The following is a 21,337-nucleotide window of genomic DNA, read 5'->3' on the forward strand; positions in this document are numbered from 1 at the left end:
CAGGAGGGAAAACACATAATTTCCCTTAGAATTTTAGAAATCCGTCCTGAAATCTGTAGCTCAGACGCTGATTTGAACAAAAAATGTCTCTTCCCAAGGCATGCTGAGATAAGAGATTGATTGGAAACCACATACACACTATTGTAAACTTCTCATGAGCTTCCCCCATGAGGTGCAGCTAGAACCCTTGGAAACAAAGTGTTCCCATTCATGTGGACCGAATCCTTTTTTAAACATTTCCAGATTTACCGTTCTAGTAGGTGCTTCTATAATAGTGATTGTACAGGTAGTCCTCAGTTAACAACAGCAATTGGGACCAGAATTGCCTTTGCTAAGTGACATGGTTGTAAAGCGCAATGTCACGTGACCACACTGCTTAGCGATGGCAATTCCGGCACTCCTGGTTGCCATCGTTAAGCAAATCACGTCATTAAGCAAGAACTTCACATGATTGCCATTTGTGACCTCCTGCTTGCTTCCCCATTGACGTTGCTTGTCAGAAGCCAGCAAAGAAGGTTGCAAATGGCAACCACATGACCGATGGGGTCATTAACCAAGGACCACCTGTATCGTTTACTAGAAACCAGTTTTAGGGATAGCCCAAAAGCCATTGACTGGCATGCTAACAATTGCTTTCCCCTTCTCTATAGGGCATCCCTTTGAACTTGATGTCTAAAAAATTACAAACTTCAGGTGATGCTGTGTTCTAAGGCAGGGTCATGCTGAGTGATGCTATGCTATGGAGCTCTATCTTTTTACGTTAAACTTACAGGTAGTCCTTTACTTATGACCATTCGTTTAGTGACCATTCAAAGTTACAGCAGCGCTGAAAAAAGTGTTTTATGCTCGGTCCTTGCACTTACCACTGTCTCCTCGCACTGCAGTGTCTCCGTGGTCATGTGATCAAAATTCGGGTGCTTGACAACCAGCATGTATTTATAACAGTTGCAGGGTCACATGATTACCATTTGCAACCGTACCAGCTGGCTTCCAACAAGCAAAATCAATGGGGAACTGCATGATTCACTTAATGACCATGTGATTTGCTTAAGAACTGTTGCAAAAATGTAAAATCTGGTGTGGTCACATGATGCCTCACTTAGCGGCTGCACTGCTTAATGACAAATTTTCTGGTCCCTATTGTGGTCATAAGTTAAGGACTACCTGTACTATGAAATGACCCAAACAATGCATGTGTTCCTTTTAAATGACAAGAAGAAACATTTGTGCTTATTCCAGAAGCAGTTCTGTTAATTGTTGTCTGTCTTTTTTTCAAGCTGCTCAGTTTATTAAACAGAAACTTCCTGATCTTCTGCGTTCATATATTGACGCAGACGTCAGTGGAAATCAAGAAGGTGGCTTCCAAGATATTGCAATAGAGGTCTTGCACCTCCTCCTTCCCCATCTTCTTTTTGGGCAGAAGGGAGCCTTTGGGGTTGGACAGGAACAAATTGACGCTTTTCTCAAAACATTGCGCAGAGGTGAGTTATATCTGTCATGTATCTATTTGAAGCCTACTTCTAAAGGGCCTTGTAGGAAGTAAATTATTTGGGCACCTTTCAAGTCAACTGGGTTATACTGGTTATATCCTCGAGATGGCACTGATTGTGCTTGTTGATGACCTTGGGTGGGTATGATACGGTGTATCCATCCTGGCCAATCTTGATGCCTCAGTGGCTTCTGATACAATCAGTCATGGTATTGTCAGCCCTATAAAGTAGATCAGACTAAGAAATAGTGTGTGGGTCTAAGCTATTTTTATTAGATCAGCTATTTTAACAGAATCTTGCAAATCTGATTGTGCTTTCCCTCCTCCCTCTTATCTTCAAGTGAATTAGGGGCGTGGGGGGCTGGTCTGAGTTTTCATAAACCACTTTCTTGGTTTGGGATGAAGCCTCGTTTATCTGATCACTTCCTTGGCAGTGGATCTTCTCTCTTTCCTTCAAGGCCATCCTCTGTACTCACCACAGTATCCTTCTAGACTGGCTCAAGGGATTAGGAGTGGGAGACACAGTGCCTTTGGTGGTTTTCCTCCTTTTTCCAGGGTCAGTTTCATGGGGGATGGGGAGATTGAGCCAGGGTTTCCTGGTGTTTGCAGGCTGTGAGGGTCCAGATGGAGAAGAACAGGCTTCAGTTTGACCCTGACAAAACTGACTGGCTGTGGGTCTTGAGGCCCTCAAGTCCAGAGACATTCCATCTTTAGCTCTGAATGGGGTTGCCCTCCCCACAGACAGAGCTGGTGCAGAAGATGTGAGTCTTCTTGGACTCATGGCTCCTACTCAAAAAGCAGGTGGTGGCCATGGCCAGGAAAGCCTTTGCACAGGTTATCTTGAGTGCCAGTTGTGCCCATTTCTGTATTGGGAGGGCCTACTCAGTGTAATTCATGCCTGAGTCACATTTCAGTTGGAGTACTATAATGCAGTCTTTCTTAAGCTTTTGACCCTGGAGAAACCCTTGAAATATTTTTCAGGCCTCAGGAATCCCTGCACATTCAGGCTCAAACATAGGCCACAAGTTATAAAACTATTATATTCATTTCATGTGTAGGCCTGTATATATGCATTAACAGTGTTTTTAAACTAAAAATAAAGAAGGAAATTTACTTCTTTAATGTGAAGTTGCCCGAATTTGAAATAATTTTTTAAATAAATTGTGATCTCCCAGGGAACCCCTAGTGACCTCTCGCGGAACCCTAGGGGTCCATGGAACCCTGGTTGAGAAACCCTGCCATAATGTCTTCTACGTGGGACTACTCTTGAAGAGCATTTGGAAGTTGCAACTCATCCAGAATGCAGCAGTGTGGGCAGTTTTAAGCATTTCATGATACATTCATATAACACCAAGTCTAACCAGAGTCCCCCTTTTTGGGGGAGATGGGTGGTGATAGAAATTTAGAAAAATAAACAAACAAACAAATAAATACCTCTGCTCCACAAACTGCACTGCCTTCTAGTAGGCTTTCACGTACAATTTAAAGTGCTGGTTAGCCCTACATGGCAGAAGACCAGGTTATTTGCACAGTGCCTGATTGTTTCTGCTTGCCCCACCAGAACCAGCAGGGTGGGAATGCTCCAGATCCCTTCTTTCAGGTAGTGTATCTCGTGGTACCTAGGAGTTATGCCAGCAGTATGGAACAGCATCTCCCTGTTGGCTTTTTTTAAGGCATTGAAGACCTAGGTGTTCCCACAGGCATTTGGGTTGGGAGGTTAAACAAGCTCTATTGGTTGATTTGTTTAGTTTTTGTCTTTATTGAATGGAAGTAGAATGATGTGGCGTTATTGTTTTCATATATTGTAAATTGTGTGGTTGGTTTTGGTTTTAACCCTCTGTTTCCCACCTAGAGTCATTGCCTTGAGATGGGCAGCTTTACAAATTGTTCAAATAAATACATGATAAACAAATAAATAAAGGTGAAGCATTTCTGTAAAGGAACACTCTTGTTAATATTAATCTCCCCAAAAAGAAAGGAGTTATAGCACTAAATGTTTCATCCAGTAAAAATATTAAAAGCAAATATAACTTAGGAAAGGTGGTCACTTGAACATTTATTTATTTATTTATTTATTTTATCTAATTTGTCCCCGCCCATCTCCTCCCATTGGGGGACTCTGGGCGGTTTACAACAATCGATTAAAAACAATAAAATACACAGAATAGAATAATAAATAATATAAATAAAGGTAAAATTATTCCTGATGCCTTTAAAATTTGATTGTTTTGCCAAGCCAGGGAGGCTGGGTTATAATGACTATTCCTCTGGGTGATAGATTGGATTTTATTGGTTTTGGTCATGATTCCCAGTTTAGTATGATTGCAGCGTATGACACTGTTTTTAATTTGATATTTATTTATTTATTTATTATTCAAATTTAATTACCGCCCATCTCCCCCAAAAGAGGGACTCTGGGCAGTTTACAATAAAATCAAATTACAGCCATAAACGTTAAAATCTCATAAAAATCAAACACATTACAATTATAAAATGCATTAAATAAATATAAAATCCAAGAGGCTATAAAATTCCAAGCTGGTGGGAGGGACTCTAGGGTGCGAGCCACCCCCCAAAATGGTTACCCACTTTCCCACCCCAGGCGAGACGGCAGAACCAGGTCTTCAGGGCCTTCCGGAAGGTCAGGAGTGAAGGGGCCTGCCTCACCTCTGGGGGCAAGATGTTCCAAAGGGCGGGGGCCACTGCAGAGAAGGCCCGTTTCCTGGACCCCGCCAGATGAAATTCTCTTACGGCCGGGGTCTGTAACATGCCTTCTCTGGATGATCGGGTGGAGTGGGCTGATGTGATGGGGATGAGACAGTCCCTCAGGTAAGCTGGCCCCATGCCATGTAGGGCTTTAAAGGTGATAACCAACACCTTGAATTGGACCCGGAAGCAAACTGGCACCCAGTGCAGCTCACGCAGCAAAGGTGTTATATGTGCCAACCTAGGGGCACCAAAAATGGCCCACACAGCTGCATTCTGGACCAGCTGAAGCTTCCGGATACTCTTCAAGGGTAGCCCCATGTAGAGAGCATTGCAGTAGTCTATATTACCAGGGCATGAGTGACTGTTCGGAGGGCTTCTCGTTCCAGGAACGGTCGTAACTGGCACACAACCCGAAGTTGCTCAAAGGCCCTCCTGGCCATGACTGCCACCTGCTCTTCGAGCAGGAATTGTGAGTCCAGGAGAACCCCCAGATTACGGACTGAGTCTGTCTGTGGCAGTGCAACCCCGTCCAGAACTAAAGATGACAATTTCCCGGAAGCCGAGGAGCCATCAGTCCACAGCCACTCTGTCTTACCAGGGTTCAGCTGAAGCCTGTTGTTCCCCATCCAGACCCCCACAGCCCCCAGGCACTGAGAAAGGCAGTCACTTCATCATTTACCTCACCTGGGATGGAGATGTATAATTGGGTATCATCGGCATACTGATGATACCTCATCCCGTGGTGACAGATGATCTCACCCAGTGGTTTCACGTAGATGTTAAAATAGGAGAGGAGAGAGAACCGAACCCTGTGGCACCCCACAATAGAGGGGTCAAGGGTCGGATCTCTCACTCCCTATCACCACCGATTGGTATCAGCCCTGGAGGAAGGAGGTGAACCAGCGCAGAACTATGCTGCCCACCCCCAACTCTCTGAGCCGTCCCAAAAGGATACCATGGTCAATGGTATCAAAAGCCACTGAGAGGTTAAGGAAAGCAAGGATGGATGCACTGCCTCCATCCCGCTCCCACCAGAGATCATCCATAAGTGCAACCAATGCAGTTTCTGTCGCATATCCTGGCCTGAAACCTGACTGAAGGGGTCCAGATAATCTGTTTCATCCAGAATCCTCTGGAGTTGCAACGCCACCACCTTCTCAACCACCTTCCCCAAAAAGGGGAGGTGGGAAACTGGACAAAAATTGTCCAGCACAGTTGGGTCCAGTGATGGCTTCTTGAGGAGGGGGTGCACTAGCACCTCCTTAAAGGCAACTGGGAACACCCCCTCACTCAAGGATGTATTTACCATCACTTGGACCCAACCACGTGTCACCTCCTGGGCTGCCTTCACCAGCCAGGAGGGGCATGGATCTAAATGACAGGTGGTTACAATCCGCAGGATCCTGTCCACTTCCTCTGGTCCAACAGGATTAAACTGTTCCCAGATAACAAGGCTAAAACGTTCCCTCGGCATCTCCTCAGACCCTGCTTCACGCATGGGGTCCAACTTGGAACGGATCTGAGCGATTTTATCCTGCAGATGCTCAGAAAACTCTTCCGCGCGGCCCTGTAGGTGGGTCACTGGGCCCACCTTCTCCAAAAGGGTACATGTGATTGTAAACAGGGCCGGCATTATATGGTTTCCTTTTAATCCCAATAACGCATTGGGTAATTGTATACTGCTCAGATGCAGCTGATTGAAGAGCCTGCAAGCCCTGTAAATAATAAAATAAATAAAATAGATTCTGACCCTTATAGAGATGCTTGTATAATCTCTTTTTTAGATACCAAATCCAATTAAACTTTTATTACAACTATAAGACCAGCATTCAGAAAAACGTAAAACAAAAATGAAAATACATGAAGTTAAAATAAAATTAGTATAATTTGTCAGATTGATGTTAGCCCTACCTCTTGAGGCAGACCAGACAAGGAAACCGAAGTTATAAATGCTAATGCAGTACTACTTTTATTATAGGGTTACAGTAACAGAATCTTGCAGTTCTGAATGTTCCTTCCCCTTCTCTGCCTTTATCCTAAAGAGAACTAGGGAGGGTCATGTCTGAGACATTTTCTCAAATTACATTTCTGCTTTGGACTCAGATTTCCTTTATCTAACCGGTCTCTTGGCTGCGGCTCTTCCTCCTGTTTCCCAAGGTTATTCTCACAGCCTGTTACAGGTCCTAATTCCCAAATCTCTTGTAAGAAAAGGAATTCAAATTGATGTAAAAAAAAAGCCATGAATGCAGAGTTTGTCCATTTTGGAGTGCCATCCTGCAGTGTTCCAGGACAGCAAGTGCATACTAGGAGCTAGCGATAGTCCTTCAGATGTGTGTCAGAGGTAGAAGCAGTCATTAGCATTGGAGTTGATAAAATTTGTGCAGATGCAGAGCAGGAGTTTGGGTGATAACTTGTTCCTGATGATTAGTAAGGCAATTAGTAAGAGCTTTCTGTATGTTTTCCCCTGTCATATTGTTTGGTCATTCATATACTATGAGTAGTACTTTTATCTCCTATTCTTAAAATTTCAATCTGTTTGAAATTTTTCTGTTCTGTTGAACAGAAAATGTCAGTGTAAGACTACTTACTATTCTTCTAATATGAGTAGGAGGAAACATAGCAGAATAGTACCCAAAATGAAGGAAGTCCAGCTTGATCCTTCTTTCCTTTCTTCAATTTAAAAGAATTTCTTCCTGGAGAATTGCACACAATAGAACGTAATCTCTTTAAATTTATTCAGCAAACACATTAAGACTTAGAAGCAAAATTCAATTCTCTCAAGGCAAATATTAATGAGAGATGCGATAAACTAACTATTCAGAACACCAAAATGAAGAAATTAAAGAACTGCAGCCAAGACATCAGGAATTTTCTTCAGTTCAGAAGTCTCAACAGCCAGAATGAACTAAATTGGAAGCCAGACTGGAATTACTCAAATCAGAATTACATACAAATAATTTAAACTTCAGAGATTTATTTGAGGATTTTGGCAAAGAAGAACTGGAAAAAGAACTGGAAAATTTATTCAACGCATATCTCGATTTGGACATAGATGAAACTCTGGAAATTCAAGAAATCTACAGAATAAATACTTGGGCAACATGAAGGAGAAAACTGCCATGGGACATATTTTAAGACTAAAGAGGCAATGCTGGTACTAAAAAGTTCCCTTAAAACATGGAGATAAAGAGTAATAGAGTTTTACCAGATGTACTCAGGAAAAGGAGAAATCTTAAAAATTCTGACAACTGTTCTTCAGGGGGAAAAAAAATCAGATATAGATAGGTTATTCCATTTCATCTGGAGTCTTTATGGATGTGGGTGAAGCTTTTGTGTGCTCTGTTGATGACGCTAAGAGAATGCTTTAATCTTTATCTGTTACACAACAGGGGAATAACAGCCGAGTACAGACTGTATAGAATAAGCAAGATGACTTTGACAGAAACAGGCAGGAACCGTTAGCTAGGCAGTAGGGGCCAAAGGCATCTTTTAAGGCCATAATGAGATAATGTTCAGAAGCAGCTCAGGTAGACACCTCTAATTCACTGAAGTATAAAGAGGAGGAGGAGATGCAGCACAGTCACACTTAGAAGATTCTGTTCTTATAGCCAATCTCAATAAAAGTAGTTTAGTGTTCCTGTGCAGTTTGTTTGTTTATTAAATTTAGCCACTGCCCATCTCCCCCCAAAAGGGGGACTCTGGGCGGTTTACAACAAAGATAAAAACATTAAAATACTCTAATAAATATAAATACAAATATGACATAAATATAAATACAATATAAAATCCACATGACGGTAGCAGTTGGAATATCATTCACGTGTATCTAAAGAGGCCATTTAAGGCGCTAACCATCTCCAAGTGTTATTGCTTCCCCTCCTGCCCCAAGCGAGGTGGCAGTTGATTTCCTGGTCTGGTCTACCTTATGGGACTGACCCAGACAAACCAAAAATTGGATCAAGTAGCTGGCACTTCAATGAATAAAGATTGACAATAGAAATAAAAAACTGGACTTAGCGGTTGGTACTTCTTAGTAAATTAATTTAAGAATTGTTATGGATCAGATTAAAATAATCTCAACCAATTTCAATGGGTTCAATAGTCCACTTGAGGAAATATTTTTAGGTTAAGGGAAAGCACATGTTATATGCCTTTCAAGAGATGCATATTAAAAATGATATAAGTATGTGAGAATAGAAACATTTTGGTCAAAAGTTTGTAGTCTTGGATAGACAGAAAAAATGGAGTTAGCTATATATGTGAAAAATTTACCATGGACCTTAAACAAGTCCAAGATGAGGAAGATTCGTAATATTACACTTAAACTAGACTCATAGACATGGGATAGTTCCTGTACATGGATCATAATTGAATAACTGTAAGAATAAATAGAACCACTGCTCTAACCCTAAATAGACGGAGACTTACTTCATCAGGAACTCAAGAGCTTCTTCCAAAGCTATTTAACTCCTGATGTTTACTTATCTGCAGTAAGGTAAAGGTAAAGGTAAAGGTTTCCCTTGACGTAAAGTCCAGTCGTGTCCGACTCTAGGGGGCGGTGCTCATCTCCGTTTCAAAGCCTTGGAGCCGGCGTTGTCCATAGGACACTTCCGGGTCATGTGGCCAGCATGACTCACGGAACGCCGTTACCTTCCCGCCGAAGCGGTACCAATTAATCTACTCACATTTGCATGTTTTCGAACTGCTTGGTGTGCAGGAGCTGGGACTAGCAACGGGAGCTCACCCCACCGCGCGGTTTCAAACCGCCGACCTTCCGATCGACAGCTCAGCGGTTTAACCCGCAGCGCCACCGCGTCCCTTATTATCTGCAGTATGGAATACTAATAAAGCTTTTATTAGAGGTTTGTTTATCTCTCTAACATCAGGTACTTTGCAAATGTGTTAAATGTGGGAGTAAGCTTCCCCCTTCCAATGGGCATTCATTGGATCTTTTAAGTTTGGTAGAAGGACATTGTCTGCACTCATATCCTTAACTGCCAGAAAAGTAAGACTGTTTAGCAGATTCTCCTGTTCTTGGAACAGTTCTTCAGGTGTCTCATATGATTCCAGGATTAAAAGATCAGGCTGTCTATCTTCAATTTTAGGGTTGCTTATGTTGATACTGTTTGCTTTGATATTAAATTGTAAATCAGACCACCTATCTGGGACAATGCCTTGTGGATCAGTATCCCCCTGGAGCTCCAGATGGCCCTAACCCTCTTATTCTTTTGTACGGATCTGAAGACCTGGCTGTTTCCCCAGGTGTTTCCAGCTAAGAAGTTAGCCGAGCTCTGCTGTTGATAAGGGTTTCATGATGGGGATTTATTGTTTACTTCAGGTATCCTGAGTTATTGTTTGTAACTGTTGGTTTTAATTTTTGTATGCCGCCCAGAGCCACTGCTGTGAGATGGGTGATCATTTTATTTAAATAAATAAAAAGTCTTAAGCATAATTAAAAGATGCAGATAGCTCTATTTCTAAAAAAAAAGTTTGTTTAGACGATAAGATGAATAAAATACCTACATCATCTTTGGGGACTTCCTCAGTCATTCTGTTTTACGTACCTGCCTAAGTCTCCAGTGCTGGCCTCAAGAAATTATTTACCATTACCATTATTCCTTGGCCTGCCACTCATGGTTAGGAGATACCACTATATTTGGCATCCAATGAGAGAGACTAAAAAGATATTTGATGGCCCTGATTCTCCACTGGCTAAGTTGGTTCCTTTCTATTGGATTTATTGATTGAACTATTGGAATTGTCCCATGCGGGTTAAACTGCTGAGCTGTCGATCGGAAGGTCGGCGGTTCGAAACCGTGCGGCGGGGTGAGCTCCTGTTGTTAATCCCAGCTCCTGCTCACCTAGCAGTTCGAAAACATGCAAATGTGAGTAGATCAATAGGTACCGCTTCGGCGGGAAGGTAACGGCGTTCCGTGTCGTCATGGACAACGCCGGCTCTAAGGCTTAGAAATGGAGATGAGCACCGCCCCCTAGAGTCGGACACGACTGGACTTTACGTCGAGGGAAACCTTTACCTTTACCTTTTCCTTGTTAGCATGTCTCCCAACTCTGCTCCACTATTTTGTGAATTCTTTGTGGTGGCCTAATTCCTATCTTGTGACCAAAGATCCTGCTCAGTTCTGCTCTCCATCCTATTACAGTAGTTGGTTGGATTATGATTTTTTTATTGGAAGACAATGGTATCATCTTCATCTTAATTTCAGACCATATATGGATGAATATACTTCTGAAATTCCCCAGACTGCTTATCAAAGAGTCCTCTTGATGGTGCTGAGCTGTACCTTTCATTTGTCTAGTAAGCCTGTGATCTGGCATACTTCCTAGTTTAGTCTTGGCTCTAATGGCTGTTGGCCCTTCTTTTTAGTCCCAGTAAGTTTCCTACAGGTTCAAAGAAACAGGCTTCTTGCCTGTTCCCAAGTTTGTCTGTCTTCATCAAATATGATTTTGATTTATAATTATGACTCAGATTTGATGTCAGTAATCTTTGTCAGTTCCCCCTCTAGACTAGATGTTGATTCTGAAGCTGGTATTTCTTTATTAGAAGATAATTATCACTATACATAACAAATTCTGAGAATTTTTGGGCTTGAGGACTTCAGGATATATGGCAGTTAATGGAAGTCATTTTTCAGTGTGTGTCTTGATGTTTATGGAATTATATGCCACCAAGGAGTCTCCTGGAGAAGTCACTTCCATCTCCTCTCTTTTGCAGAGATTGGATAATCTTCACAGGTTTATGAGGTGGATCCTACATTCCTAAGTAGGCTATTTCAGCCAAATTAGATCATTATGGAAACAGCATAGGGCAGTATTGCTCAAAAAATTCACTCCACTCTGGTTGATGAGGAGGAATGGAAATTAGATGGTATAGGACATGTTATACAGGCAGGTCTCATTAGCGTCAATAATGAATCCCACAAAATGGTCACATTATTTGAATTCGCACTATTTGAAGTGATATTTCTAGGGAAAATATTGTAATTGGTTCCAGCTCAGTGGAAATAGGCAATGAAAATTTTTAGACATAAATTTTTAAATGTGTATTAATGAAATATAACAGTAAAAAGAATACACTTATAATTTAAATTTATTGTTAGCCAAAGCACAGAGTAGTTATAGAAAGCAAAATAAAAACTAAAACATTCTAAATTTGATTCCTAAAGATAAGCTTCTACTGATGAAAGCATCTTTATTGTTTTTCAAAATGTTTTAGCAGAGTTGACTGAACTGTTTTCTCTTTAAGTCTTCATACATATGCTGGTAGACCCAGAGTGCTTTATCCACATGTTGATGAATTTGCATGCTTCGGTCGAGGTTAGGGTCAGCATCCATAATTTTTTACTTCATGACTTCTACAGCTCGAACGATACCTTCAGATTCCTTGAGAGTGAACTCTTATACTTGCACATTACTGCCTGATGGAATCTTCCTTTTCTCCATTTTGTATAAATGAATATTAGCAGCATCTAAAACCCCAGTGGCAACTGCTCATGAGCTAGTTTCAACTGTGCATGCACTAACCTCACATTAACTGAATTTTGGTTTGCATTAAATGCGACCTAGTACCAATTTACGATTCTCACTAAATAGAATATTTCATTACTCAAACTTGCACTAATTGTGACCTTGCTGTATTCCTATGGTCCTCCCAATCCACCCATAGCCGATAGTTACAGGCTTGCTTTGTTAGTACAGATAGTCCTTGCTTAACAATAGTAAATGGGACTGGGAATTCTGTCACTAAGTGATGTGGTTGTGAAGTGCGATGTCACATGACCTCACTGACTTACGATGGTGGTTGTGGCAGTTCCAGTTGCCATCATTAGGCAAATCCCACACAGTCATGTGATCACCATTTGCAACCTCCTGCTGGCTTCCCCGCTGACTTTGCTTGTTGGAAGCCAGCAGTGAAGGTCTCAAATGGCAATCATGTGGCCACAGGGATGCTGCGATGGCTGCAACTATGAGGAACAGTCATAAGTACCCTCGTTCAGTGCCGTTGTAGCTTTGAACAGTTGCTGAATGAGTGGTCGCTGAACAAAGACTACCTGTATCAGTTCTGCTGCGATAAATATACTTGGTCTGCTTGCCTGATAATACAAATAAAAAATAATGAAAGAATTTCTGCAAGAGGCCACATGATTAGCTTGACAGCAGACTACTACTTCTGAGAATTGGCCACTTGTTCTTCATAATTAATGACTGGATCTGTGCATGAAGAGAACACATGACACATGGCCCTCAAATTTTGCTAAGGAAACACACAGATTTTGCTTTGAGAGTGACAGCTTTTTATGTAGCAAGACAGATAATGAGATAGTTTATGTCCATACAGTATGCAATGTGTATGGCCCCACGTTCCATTTTATGTGGAGGAGGAAGAGGAGGATTAACATACTGCCTGAATCCCAACCACTCTGGGTGGTTTACAAATTATTAAAAACAAGGAAAAAACAAAGAGCAGAGATGACAAACCCAGATGGGAACAAAGAAAAATGGGAGGCGGGGGTTTCAGTCACTTTCACCAAAGGCCTGGGCCAAGAGCCAGGTCCTTAGAGCCCTTTGAAACACCAGTGAGGGAGAGGCTGTTTGAATCGCAGGGGGAATCTCATGCCAGAGGACAGGTGCTGCTACCGAAAGGCATGTTTCTGGGGTCCCGCTGGATGGCATTGTTTAATCAAAGGAACCTGGAGCACACCAACCCTGCATGATACATTTTTCATGTCCATGCCAACCTCTGTTTCTACTTTCCACTGAGTAGGTAACAGTTTAGACAGCAACTTCCAGTTTCCCAATTTATTCCACTCCACAACAAGACAGAGCTCATTTGCGGACGAAGTCTGGATATCATGACAGAAGATGTTTTTGAGTGGTGAGATATGCCCTCTCGTACAAATCTCACCATTTCAGAATAAGATTCAAATCAGAAAGCAGTGAATATGACAAGTACAACATTTGGACATTCATTTAGATAGTATTTTGTAATACTTCCTTTGACAGAAGTAACAGTTTCTAAACATTTCCTGTAGAAGCTAAGAGCCATATTTATTCTTGCTTTTCAAATTTTTCCCATTGTCCCTTGTGGATTTCTTCTACCTCAGAAATGTTCTTGCACGTACTTAAGTTTGAGATTTCCCCACCAGTTTTCAGTACTTTTCAAGTCTGGGAACCGTGAAGCCTGTTCCAAAACACTTTTTTTTCTTTCCTGCAAGTACTTCACGATCAGATTGGTATCATGTGCAATAGTCCCTGGGTTAAGTACGACCCATTGTTAAGAACGGAGCCTATTGTAGCAAAATTCGAGTTAAATACACAATGGTTTGAGTTTATTACGCAATAGTACTTATACAATGTTATACAATAATCCTGAGTTAGAGTTGGGCAACATATAAATTTAATAAATAATTAGAAGTTCTATGCCTAGCAAAGGATAAATACCTTTAACTGATTAATTCATAATGGTTCTTTTAAGGATTAAAGTTATGTTTTGCATATAATTTATCTGAATCATGTACCTGGCAGTATATATAGTTAAAAGATGCTTTAGCGCATTGGCAACCTATGGCCTGTGGGATGGATGTGGCCCACAACCTGAAATCATCTGGCCCACAGCCATATCCACCAGGCCTGCAATGGTCCTAAAAAAGAATTCAAGTTTGTAATTCTTTCTCAGGCTTCCCCCAACCCTAACCCTTTGGTTGCACCTCCCTCTCTTTCCCCTAAGAAAGAAATGCGTTTCTATGGTTTACCCTGAAGAGTCCTTCCAAGGGCCAGTGTATTTGCCTGACAGAGGGAAAGAGCAGCCCACCATCCACTCCCTGATGTGGCCTCTGGCCCCTATGTGGAAGAAGGTTGCTGACCCTGCTTTAGCAATTGCTTTAACAATTTCAGAGGTTCCTGAAATACCAAGATCATTAAGAGATGCCATATTTGAAATGAAACCAACAGTTCAATTTTACATGAAATTAAAAAATAGGATGAAGATTAACATGGGTAAAACATACATGGAATGAGGAACTGTAATATCCAATTTCAGACAATCAACAATTAGTTGTTTAATAGCATGATTTAGAATTGAAAACACAAGTGATAATGGAAGTCTGTGTTTTTATGTATCTACCCATTGTGAAATGCTAATTTTTCTTTGCACACCTAGATTTTCCCCAGGAGCGTTGCCCTGTGGTGCTTGCACCACTCTTATACCCTGAAAAACGGGACATTCTAATGGACAGGATCCTGCCTGATTCTGGAGGGATAGCAAAAACCATGATGGAGAGTTCTCTTGCAGACTTCATGCAGGAAGTTGGCTATGGCTTTTGTACAAGGTATGTGGGTAGGAGATTTCACTGGATTAGAGATTATTCAAAGTATTTTTTAGGAAAATAAAGGAAAGGTTATTTAAATCTTGGGAGTTATAGCATAGACATTATAGTAGAATGCTGAAACTTGCACAATATTGGTATGAAATAGTAGCATTTAATGCTCCTTCTAGAGCATCCATGTGATAGTTCTTTTGCTTGGTAATCTCAGCCTTTGAGCTTTTGAGGAGGATACCTGGATCTTTCCTAGTTAAACTGAGAAACAACTGATTGCTCCATTTTCAAGTAGTTATTTGACCACTGCCCTGTGCTATCTAAATCTCCAGGTGTCAGTCATTCCCAAAATCTGACTGCAGGTTTCATTTTGACGCTCAATTTTTACCAAAAAGAAGAGTGCTTGAAATACTGCTTCAAGCAATATTCCAGAAGCCTCCAAGGGATTGCAGAGTGAGGTGTCTCAAGCTCTGCCTGGACTTAAACAGACCATGCCTTATCCCAAAGCTGGCAGCTAGTCATGGAGAGTGGGGAGAAACCTTTATCTCTGAAGACATATAGTCTTCAGAGCACTCTTCTTTTTGGTAAAAATTGAGCGTCAAAATGAAACCTGCAGTCAGATTTTGGGAATGACTGACACCTGGAGATTTAGATAGCACAGGGCAGTGGTCAAATAACTACTTGAAAATGGAGCAATCAGTTGTTTCTCAGTTTAACTAGGAAACTTTGGAATGACATTCAGGTTACTCAGCTACTCAGTTACTCATTCATCCAAGTTAAAAGGCCATAAAGCCATCCAAGTTCAGCAGAATTGCAAAAAATTAAAAAGCCTGGTGAGAGCATTCCATGGCTTTTGAGGATTACTAGAGAGAAACCTGCTTTTGGTATCTGCCCCTCTGTGATGGAATGTGAGGGTAGCCTTGAAAGTTGGTTCCGGGGGCGGGGAGATGCCGCCTAGAGAGCAGTCAGATAAAAGACAAAGAAATCCACAACAGAGTAACAGCCAGAGAAAGAAACTTAGAGTGCGCACCCTAATTACTCTGGCGGTAAATGGGGGGGGGGGGAGATTTGTACTTTCAGACTTGCAAGATTCTATTAATGTAGCCTTGCAATAAAGTAGAATTAGCTCATACTGTCTTGTTTCCTGCCAGGTTTTCCTGGGAGGGCTGACATCAATCTTGCAAGTCTGAAACTGTCTTCCCCAGATTGAGGTGCAGCTGGGGGCTGGGGGGAGAGAGCTATAAGAGAGTTCCATATGTGAGATTAACGTTGCAGAGACTTTATGTGGTTCGTCTATATTGTGGTCTTCCGGCATCAAGTGAAAACCTTTCATTTTCAAAGGATTTTAGAACTATTTTTATTTCTGAGATCTTCACATTAGCATGCGTTTGCTGCTTTTATAAGCCCCAATTGTTGTCTTAGGGTTACTTTATATGTAAGAAGAGAGCTTCATTAATTGGACAATTTAATATTTTTAAGGAAACAAACTTTATCTATCTTACATACTTAGTGTGGAAGAATGTCGCAGTATCATCACACAGTTTGGTGTTGGGGAGGTCACAGCTGCCCAGGTTGCCAGGGTTTTAGGAATGATGGCTCGAACACACTCTGGACTGACAGATGGCATTCCGTTACAGGTCGGTATCTGAAAGGGGCTCTTGCCTTGTGTGAATTTGCTGGTAGAAGTCAGATTTTTTGCTGGAGAATACACAGCTATTTTGTTAGCATACTGTGGACATTCTTACAAGATGGCTGCTGCCAAGTGGTTTTCCTCTTCTTAAAGTAACTGTTGTGGCTGACACTAAAAGTCCGCACCACACATTTAACAGAAGGCAGATTGGTAAGGTTGCTCCTACCGTGTCTTCTTATCCTTGTACCCAGAGACTGTCCTGTACTGGCTAATCTTTTCCCTTTTTTCTGGGTACAAGGATGCACACCATTGAACAAATCCCTGAGCTGAGTCCTTTTTATTTTCTAAGAACATCTCTAGGTCCTCTGTAGAATCCAGGAGTGTCCTTGAAAATAAGGATAATTCTGGTGTCTGCCAGGTTCTGTTTTACCTTGTTTAAAGTGAAAAGGTGTACAGGTAGTCCTCGTTTAGCAACTGTTTGCAGTTACGACAGTGATGATAAAGTAAGTTTACATCCAATCCTCGCATTTACAATCTTTGCAGGTCTGTAAAGCAAAGGAAAGCTGAAGTAAGATCATAAGCCCAGTCACAGTTTCCCTTAGCGACTGCTTCATTTAACAACCAAGTTGCCAGTCCCAATTGTGGTCACTAAACAAGGAGTACCTGTATTTAGGAAATAGAGTGGGGTAGGGGTCTTGGTAGGCACTAAGGGAAGTGTCCCTGGCTATGAGACTACACTGGGGAACTTACTACCCATTCCTCTGATGCTGAGCAAACTTAATGTTAGAATTTTAATTGATTTCCACAGTGAATAGCGTGCTGACATTTGCTTTTTTAAGACTGCCCTTTAACATCCTGTGCTCTTAACTTCCTGATTATTTAAGTCTGTCTTGTCGACAAAGCAGCTTGTTGAATCAGGTGCTTGGACTTCATGGCAGCTACTTTCCTTGGTTCAGCAGTTGCTGTTACTGTTCGAGTTGCTGCTGTTAATGTATGATGATGCAGTAGTATGAAGTGAAGATTACCCTTGTGATTTTCTAGGCAGAAGGTGGCATATTGAGGGGACAGAATACTGATCATGGACTGAGTTAGGCTTGCATTAGAAAGTCCAAGTGTACTTCAGCCGAGAAAGCTTTTCAGCAGGCTGAGGAAGACTTATTAAAATCTGTGGCAGGTTTGGCAGGATAATAAATGTAAAATTGCAAAAAAAGAATAAAAAGCTGGTGGCTTTGCTACCACATTTTGGTGTTCTTTGAAGGCTACAAAATGGGAGCTGGGTGGCTGCATCCATCTTGCCCCTGCATGAGTTAAGCCTTTTACTTCATCCCTGGAATCCATTTACTCCCTAGAAACAGTGTAAATGTGCATCTCTGTGTTTAATTTGCAGTCTATCTCTGCCCCTGGAAGTGGAATTTGGAGTGATGGAAGAGATAAAAATGATGGAATGCAGACTCATACATGGAATGTGGAGGTTTTGATTGATGTGCTTAAGGAACTGGTATGTTCATAAAATGGATCCTTGGTAAAAATATGTTTCTGGAATTAAGAACTACTTATCATTTAATGACTACTGGGGTGTTGCTTTTGCAGCACAGCTTGCAAATGTTAAAAACATACTTTGCCATGGATGTATGCAATCGAAAATATTCATTTAGGTCATATATAGATGTATCTATTTATAACTATTTGATTAAGAATATTGATCTACTATATAGTAAGTATTTTAGTATATATACCTTTTAGTATATATAGTAAAAAAGTACTAAAGTTAATGCTTTTAACAGTATAATTAGTCTAGCCCATATTTTGCTATTTCTCTAGTTGGAGATTTTTTGTAATCTTCTGGCACCATACCATTCTCTATGATTTCTCAGTGATCAGAGAAAGGGGCACCAAGATGACTTTCACAAGTTCCTTCGGGACTCTTGGAGGTTTGGTCTGGTTCTGGAGACTTAACTCATTCATGGTAGTCAGGTGCTTTGTAATAATTTTGATGCGTTCCTTGGGTTGCTACTCATGTTAATGTTTTAATCCATTTCAGTACAGTTCCCCAAAGGAAAGCTCCCTCCTACCATTTTCCACAGCCCCCTCCCTTTCCTGCCCTTGCTTATAGATGTAGGCAACCAAGACACCCCCCCCCCATTTTTTTAGCTTTCCTTTTTTGTGCTTTAGTCTTTCTGAGTAGGTGATTATACCCGTTTTCCATTTCCTTTAGATGTCCCTTTCAACTCTTAGCTCAACTGAAAGTGCCACCATAATGATTTCCTAAATTGCCCCCGTGTTTGTCTCATTGGAATGATGCCTGATTGTACTTCCAATAGCTTATCTTTTGAGAACTTCCACGTGTATCTGCACACCATTTGACCTGAGGATTTTTTTCCATGGGATTCTGTCTAGTACTTCTCCAAGCTGGTTAAAATTGGCTCTTCTGAAACCTAATGTACATGGACATACTCCTCCTTCATTTCTGAAAGTTCTGTAATGTTGTCCAGAAAGACCTTATCCAGCTCTTTTGCCTACCTTTGGGGTTATAACATCCCCAGTCCCCTTTATATCTGAGTTGTTATTCTTACAAGCACCCAAATGCTTGTAACTGAACCTCATGCTCAGTTTCCTGGTTTTCAATAATGTGTGCACTTTCTTCACATATAATGCTACTCATCCTTCCCTTTTATCTGTCACTTCCTTTTGAATAGGTTATACCCTTCAGTCCTTACATTCCACTCATGAGTTTCACCCCGCAGGTTTCAGTAATGCCTGCTAAATCATATTTGCCTTCTTGGGTTAAAGATTTCTAATTCTTGCTGTTTGTTCTCCTTGCTCTGTGCATTTGTATGGGATCCTTAGCTCACGTATTTCTCCCTGTATTTGCATATGGGTGCCTCCATATTCTTCATACTCCTTCCCAGCCCAAGCCCATTCTCAGTTTTCTGGGCTGTTTTCTCCTTCCCTCATAGGTTTCATTTTAAAGATCTCTGGATCAGGTTTGCAAGGTGCCTTTCAGACATCATCATCTCAGTTTAGTGAGATGCGGCCCATCTTTTGCCAGGAGTCTGCGGTCTTGAAAATGTGTCCCATTATCAGAGAATCTAAAGTTTGTTGTACCTACGGGATTACAGAATTTTCTTCTTCCTGGATCAGGTTTCTTCACTCTCCTGCCCAGCACTACAAAGTGTCAGAGCTGTGCCTGCACTGCAGTCTTCGAGTGGCGCTGGAAGAAATCAGCTTGAGACTGGTTCTGTAACTATTTACAGTCTTTACTATATACAGCAATATACAAGCTAATTCTTATACAGGAAATATACATGGCAAGTTCCTTCCCACAGTAACATTCAACTCCACCTAACACTATCCCCAACACAGTACTGTTCATCCATACTACTTATATATACAATGTTAGGTGCTGGGTCACTTCACAGGTGCTGGCAATCACATCTCATGATCCTTCCACGCTAATTACTTAGTGCTCTCAGCTGTACAACAACCTTGGCATTATCACATTCACACAGTAAAATTCCTTAGGCATTGAGTATACCCTGAGACATAGTCCCTTGCAGTGTCTTTTAAGGTTTCGTCTAGCTGAGTCATTTGGATTCTCATGTGGATCAGGAGACTGGGATAATTCTCAGTGGATATAAAGAGTCTTGAGGTCTTTCTGTTACTTACTGTAGGTGTATCCAGGGAGGAACAGGTGGTCTGTTCTCTTGACAGACTATCCAGCCCACAGAATGTTGCTTCAGTCCCTCTCAGTAGGGAGTCTCCCGTCACCATCTCCAATTGCTGCAGGGCAGAGGTGGGAATCCTTCCCCTTGCAGAATGTCCAGAGTCTTTATTTCTTGATTCCTGAGGCTTATGGTAGCTGCTCTTCATCTAGGAAATCTAAAACATCATCGGGGGAAGGCACTGGAATCAGTTCTCAGGCTGTAGAGAGTATGAGCTGGTTTTGTGGTATCATGTTCCTCCATCACTCAGCATCCTCTTCTTGACTTCCTTCTGGGTGGCTTTTTGCTACCTGTGGCCTTGCACAAGTCTTCCTGTGTCCAATCCAAATATTCCTTTCTTTCCCTGATAAGCTGAGAGGTAGACTAGTCACTTCATTTCCTTTGTTTTGGTTGTGTTTTAGGACCAGGAAAACAGTAAATACTACCTTTTTTGTACTTTCTAAAATATATTTATCTGATTGCCAGTTGATAATCTCTGGAACAAGCAGTAGGAAATGCTGTATATTAAACTGCTATCTTCTTATATCCTGTGCAGAATCCAGCCTTAAACTTCAAGGAAGTAACCTATGAGCTGGACCACCCTGGATTCCAAATTCGTGATAGCAAGGGGCTGCAAATTGTGGTTTATGGGGTCCAGCGAGGATTAGGACTAGAAGTTTTTCCAGTTGACCTTATATACAGACCTTGGAAACATGCAGAAGGCCAGGTAAATATGCAGCTCCCAGGTTTTTTCTCCATTTTCATTTTTTTCCAATGACTGTACTACCATTTATATATAAAATTTACTTATTTATTAATTCATGAATCTTTGCTTGGAAAGTTAGTGTAGTATGATCTAGAATTTTTAAAAAATAGCTGATCTTTCTGATGTTAAGCTTTGGAATGAATGCTTGTGATACCAGGATGTATTATTAGGATCTAAAAGAACACAGGAAGGGAGGCAGGACCAGAGTAGCAGCAATCACAGTGTCTTTGCTGGTTGCAGATCTTAACTAAAACTTAACTTTGAGAGCTTCAAAGAATGGAATATTTGCTTTAGAAACTGAGCTTTGAGCATATGAGATTTTTTTCCCTCCTGTAATAATGCAGTGGTACATAGCCAGAGGTGATAAGTTAGTCATAGCAGGAGAATGAATCAAAGTTTTTAAAATTTTGTTCTGAAAGTGAACAGAAAAACAACAGTAACCTAAATGCATAAGAGTGGAAACAAAATGTGAAAGAAAAGCTGATGAAGATCCACATGTAATGTGGTTAAAGGCCTGAAATGATTATTCCAATGATGTCATTTTTTGCAGCTCTCATTCATTCAGTATTCCCTCATTAACCCAGAGATCTTCTGTTTTGCTGACTATCCCTGTCATACTGTTGCCACGGATATCTTGAAAGCACCACCTGAGGAGGATAATCGCGAAATTGCCACGTGGTAAGCAGCGTTGTCTTTCTAAGACGCACT

General features: G+C 41.3%; 1 protein-coding gene across 8 annotated transcripts in view; it reads left to right on the top strand.

Moving 5' to 3' along the window:
• The window catches only part of CNOT1 (CCR4-NOT transcription complex subunit 1), a 139,482-nt gene that overhangs the window by 19,626 nt on the left and 98,519 nt on the right, over positions 1-21,337 (top strand). For all 8 annotated transcript variants that reach the window (XM_063312880.1, XM_063312877.1, XM_063312879.1 and 5 more), the window contains exons 7-12: positions 1,278-1,481; positions 14,376-14,544; positions 16,043-16,169; positions 17,550-17,660; positions 20,420-20,590; positions 21,180-21,307. In XM_063312880.1, coding sequence (XP_063168950.1) covers positions 1,278-1,481; positions 14,376-14,544; positions 16,043-16,169; positions 17,550-17,660; positions 20,420-20,590; positions 21,180-21,307 — 910 coding nt within the window. The remainder of the gene's footprint in view (positions 1-1,277; positions 1,482-14,375; positions 14,545-16,042; positions 16,170-17,549; positions 17,661-20,419; positions 20,591-21,179; positions 21,308-21,337) is intronic.

Source organism: Candoia aspera, chromosome 11 (genome assembly GCF_035149785.1).
Source record: "Candoia aspera isolate rCanAsp1 chromosome 11, rCanAsp1.hap2, whole genome shotgun sequence".
In the NCBI taxonomy this organism is placed as follows: Eukaryota; Metazoa; Chordata; class Lepidosauria; order Squamata; family Boidae; genus Candoia; species Candoia aspera.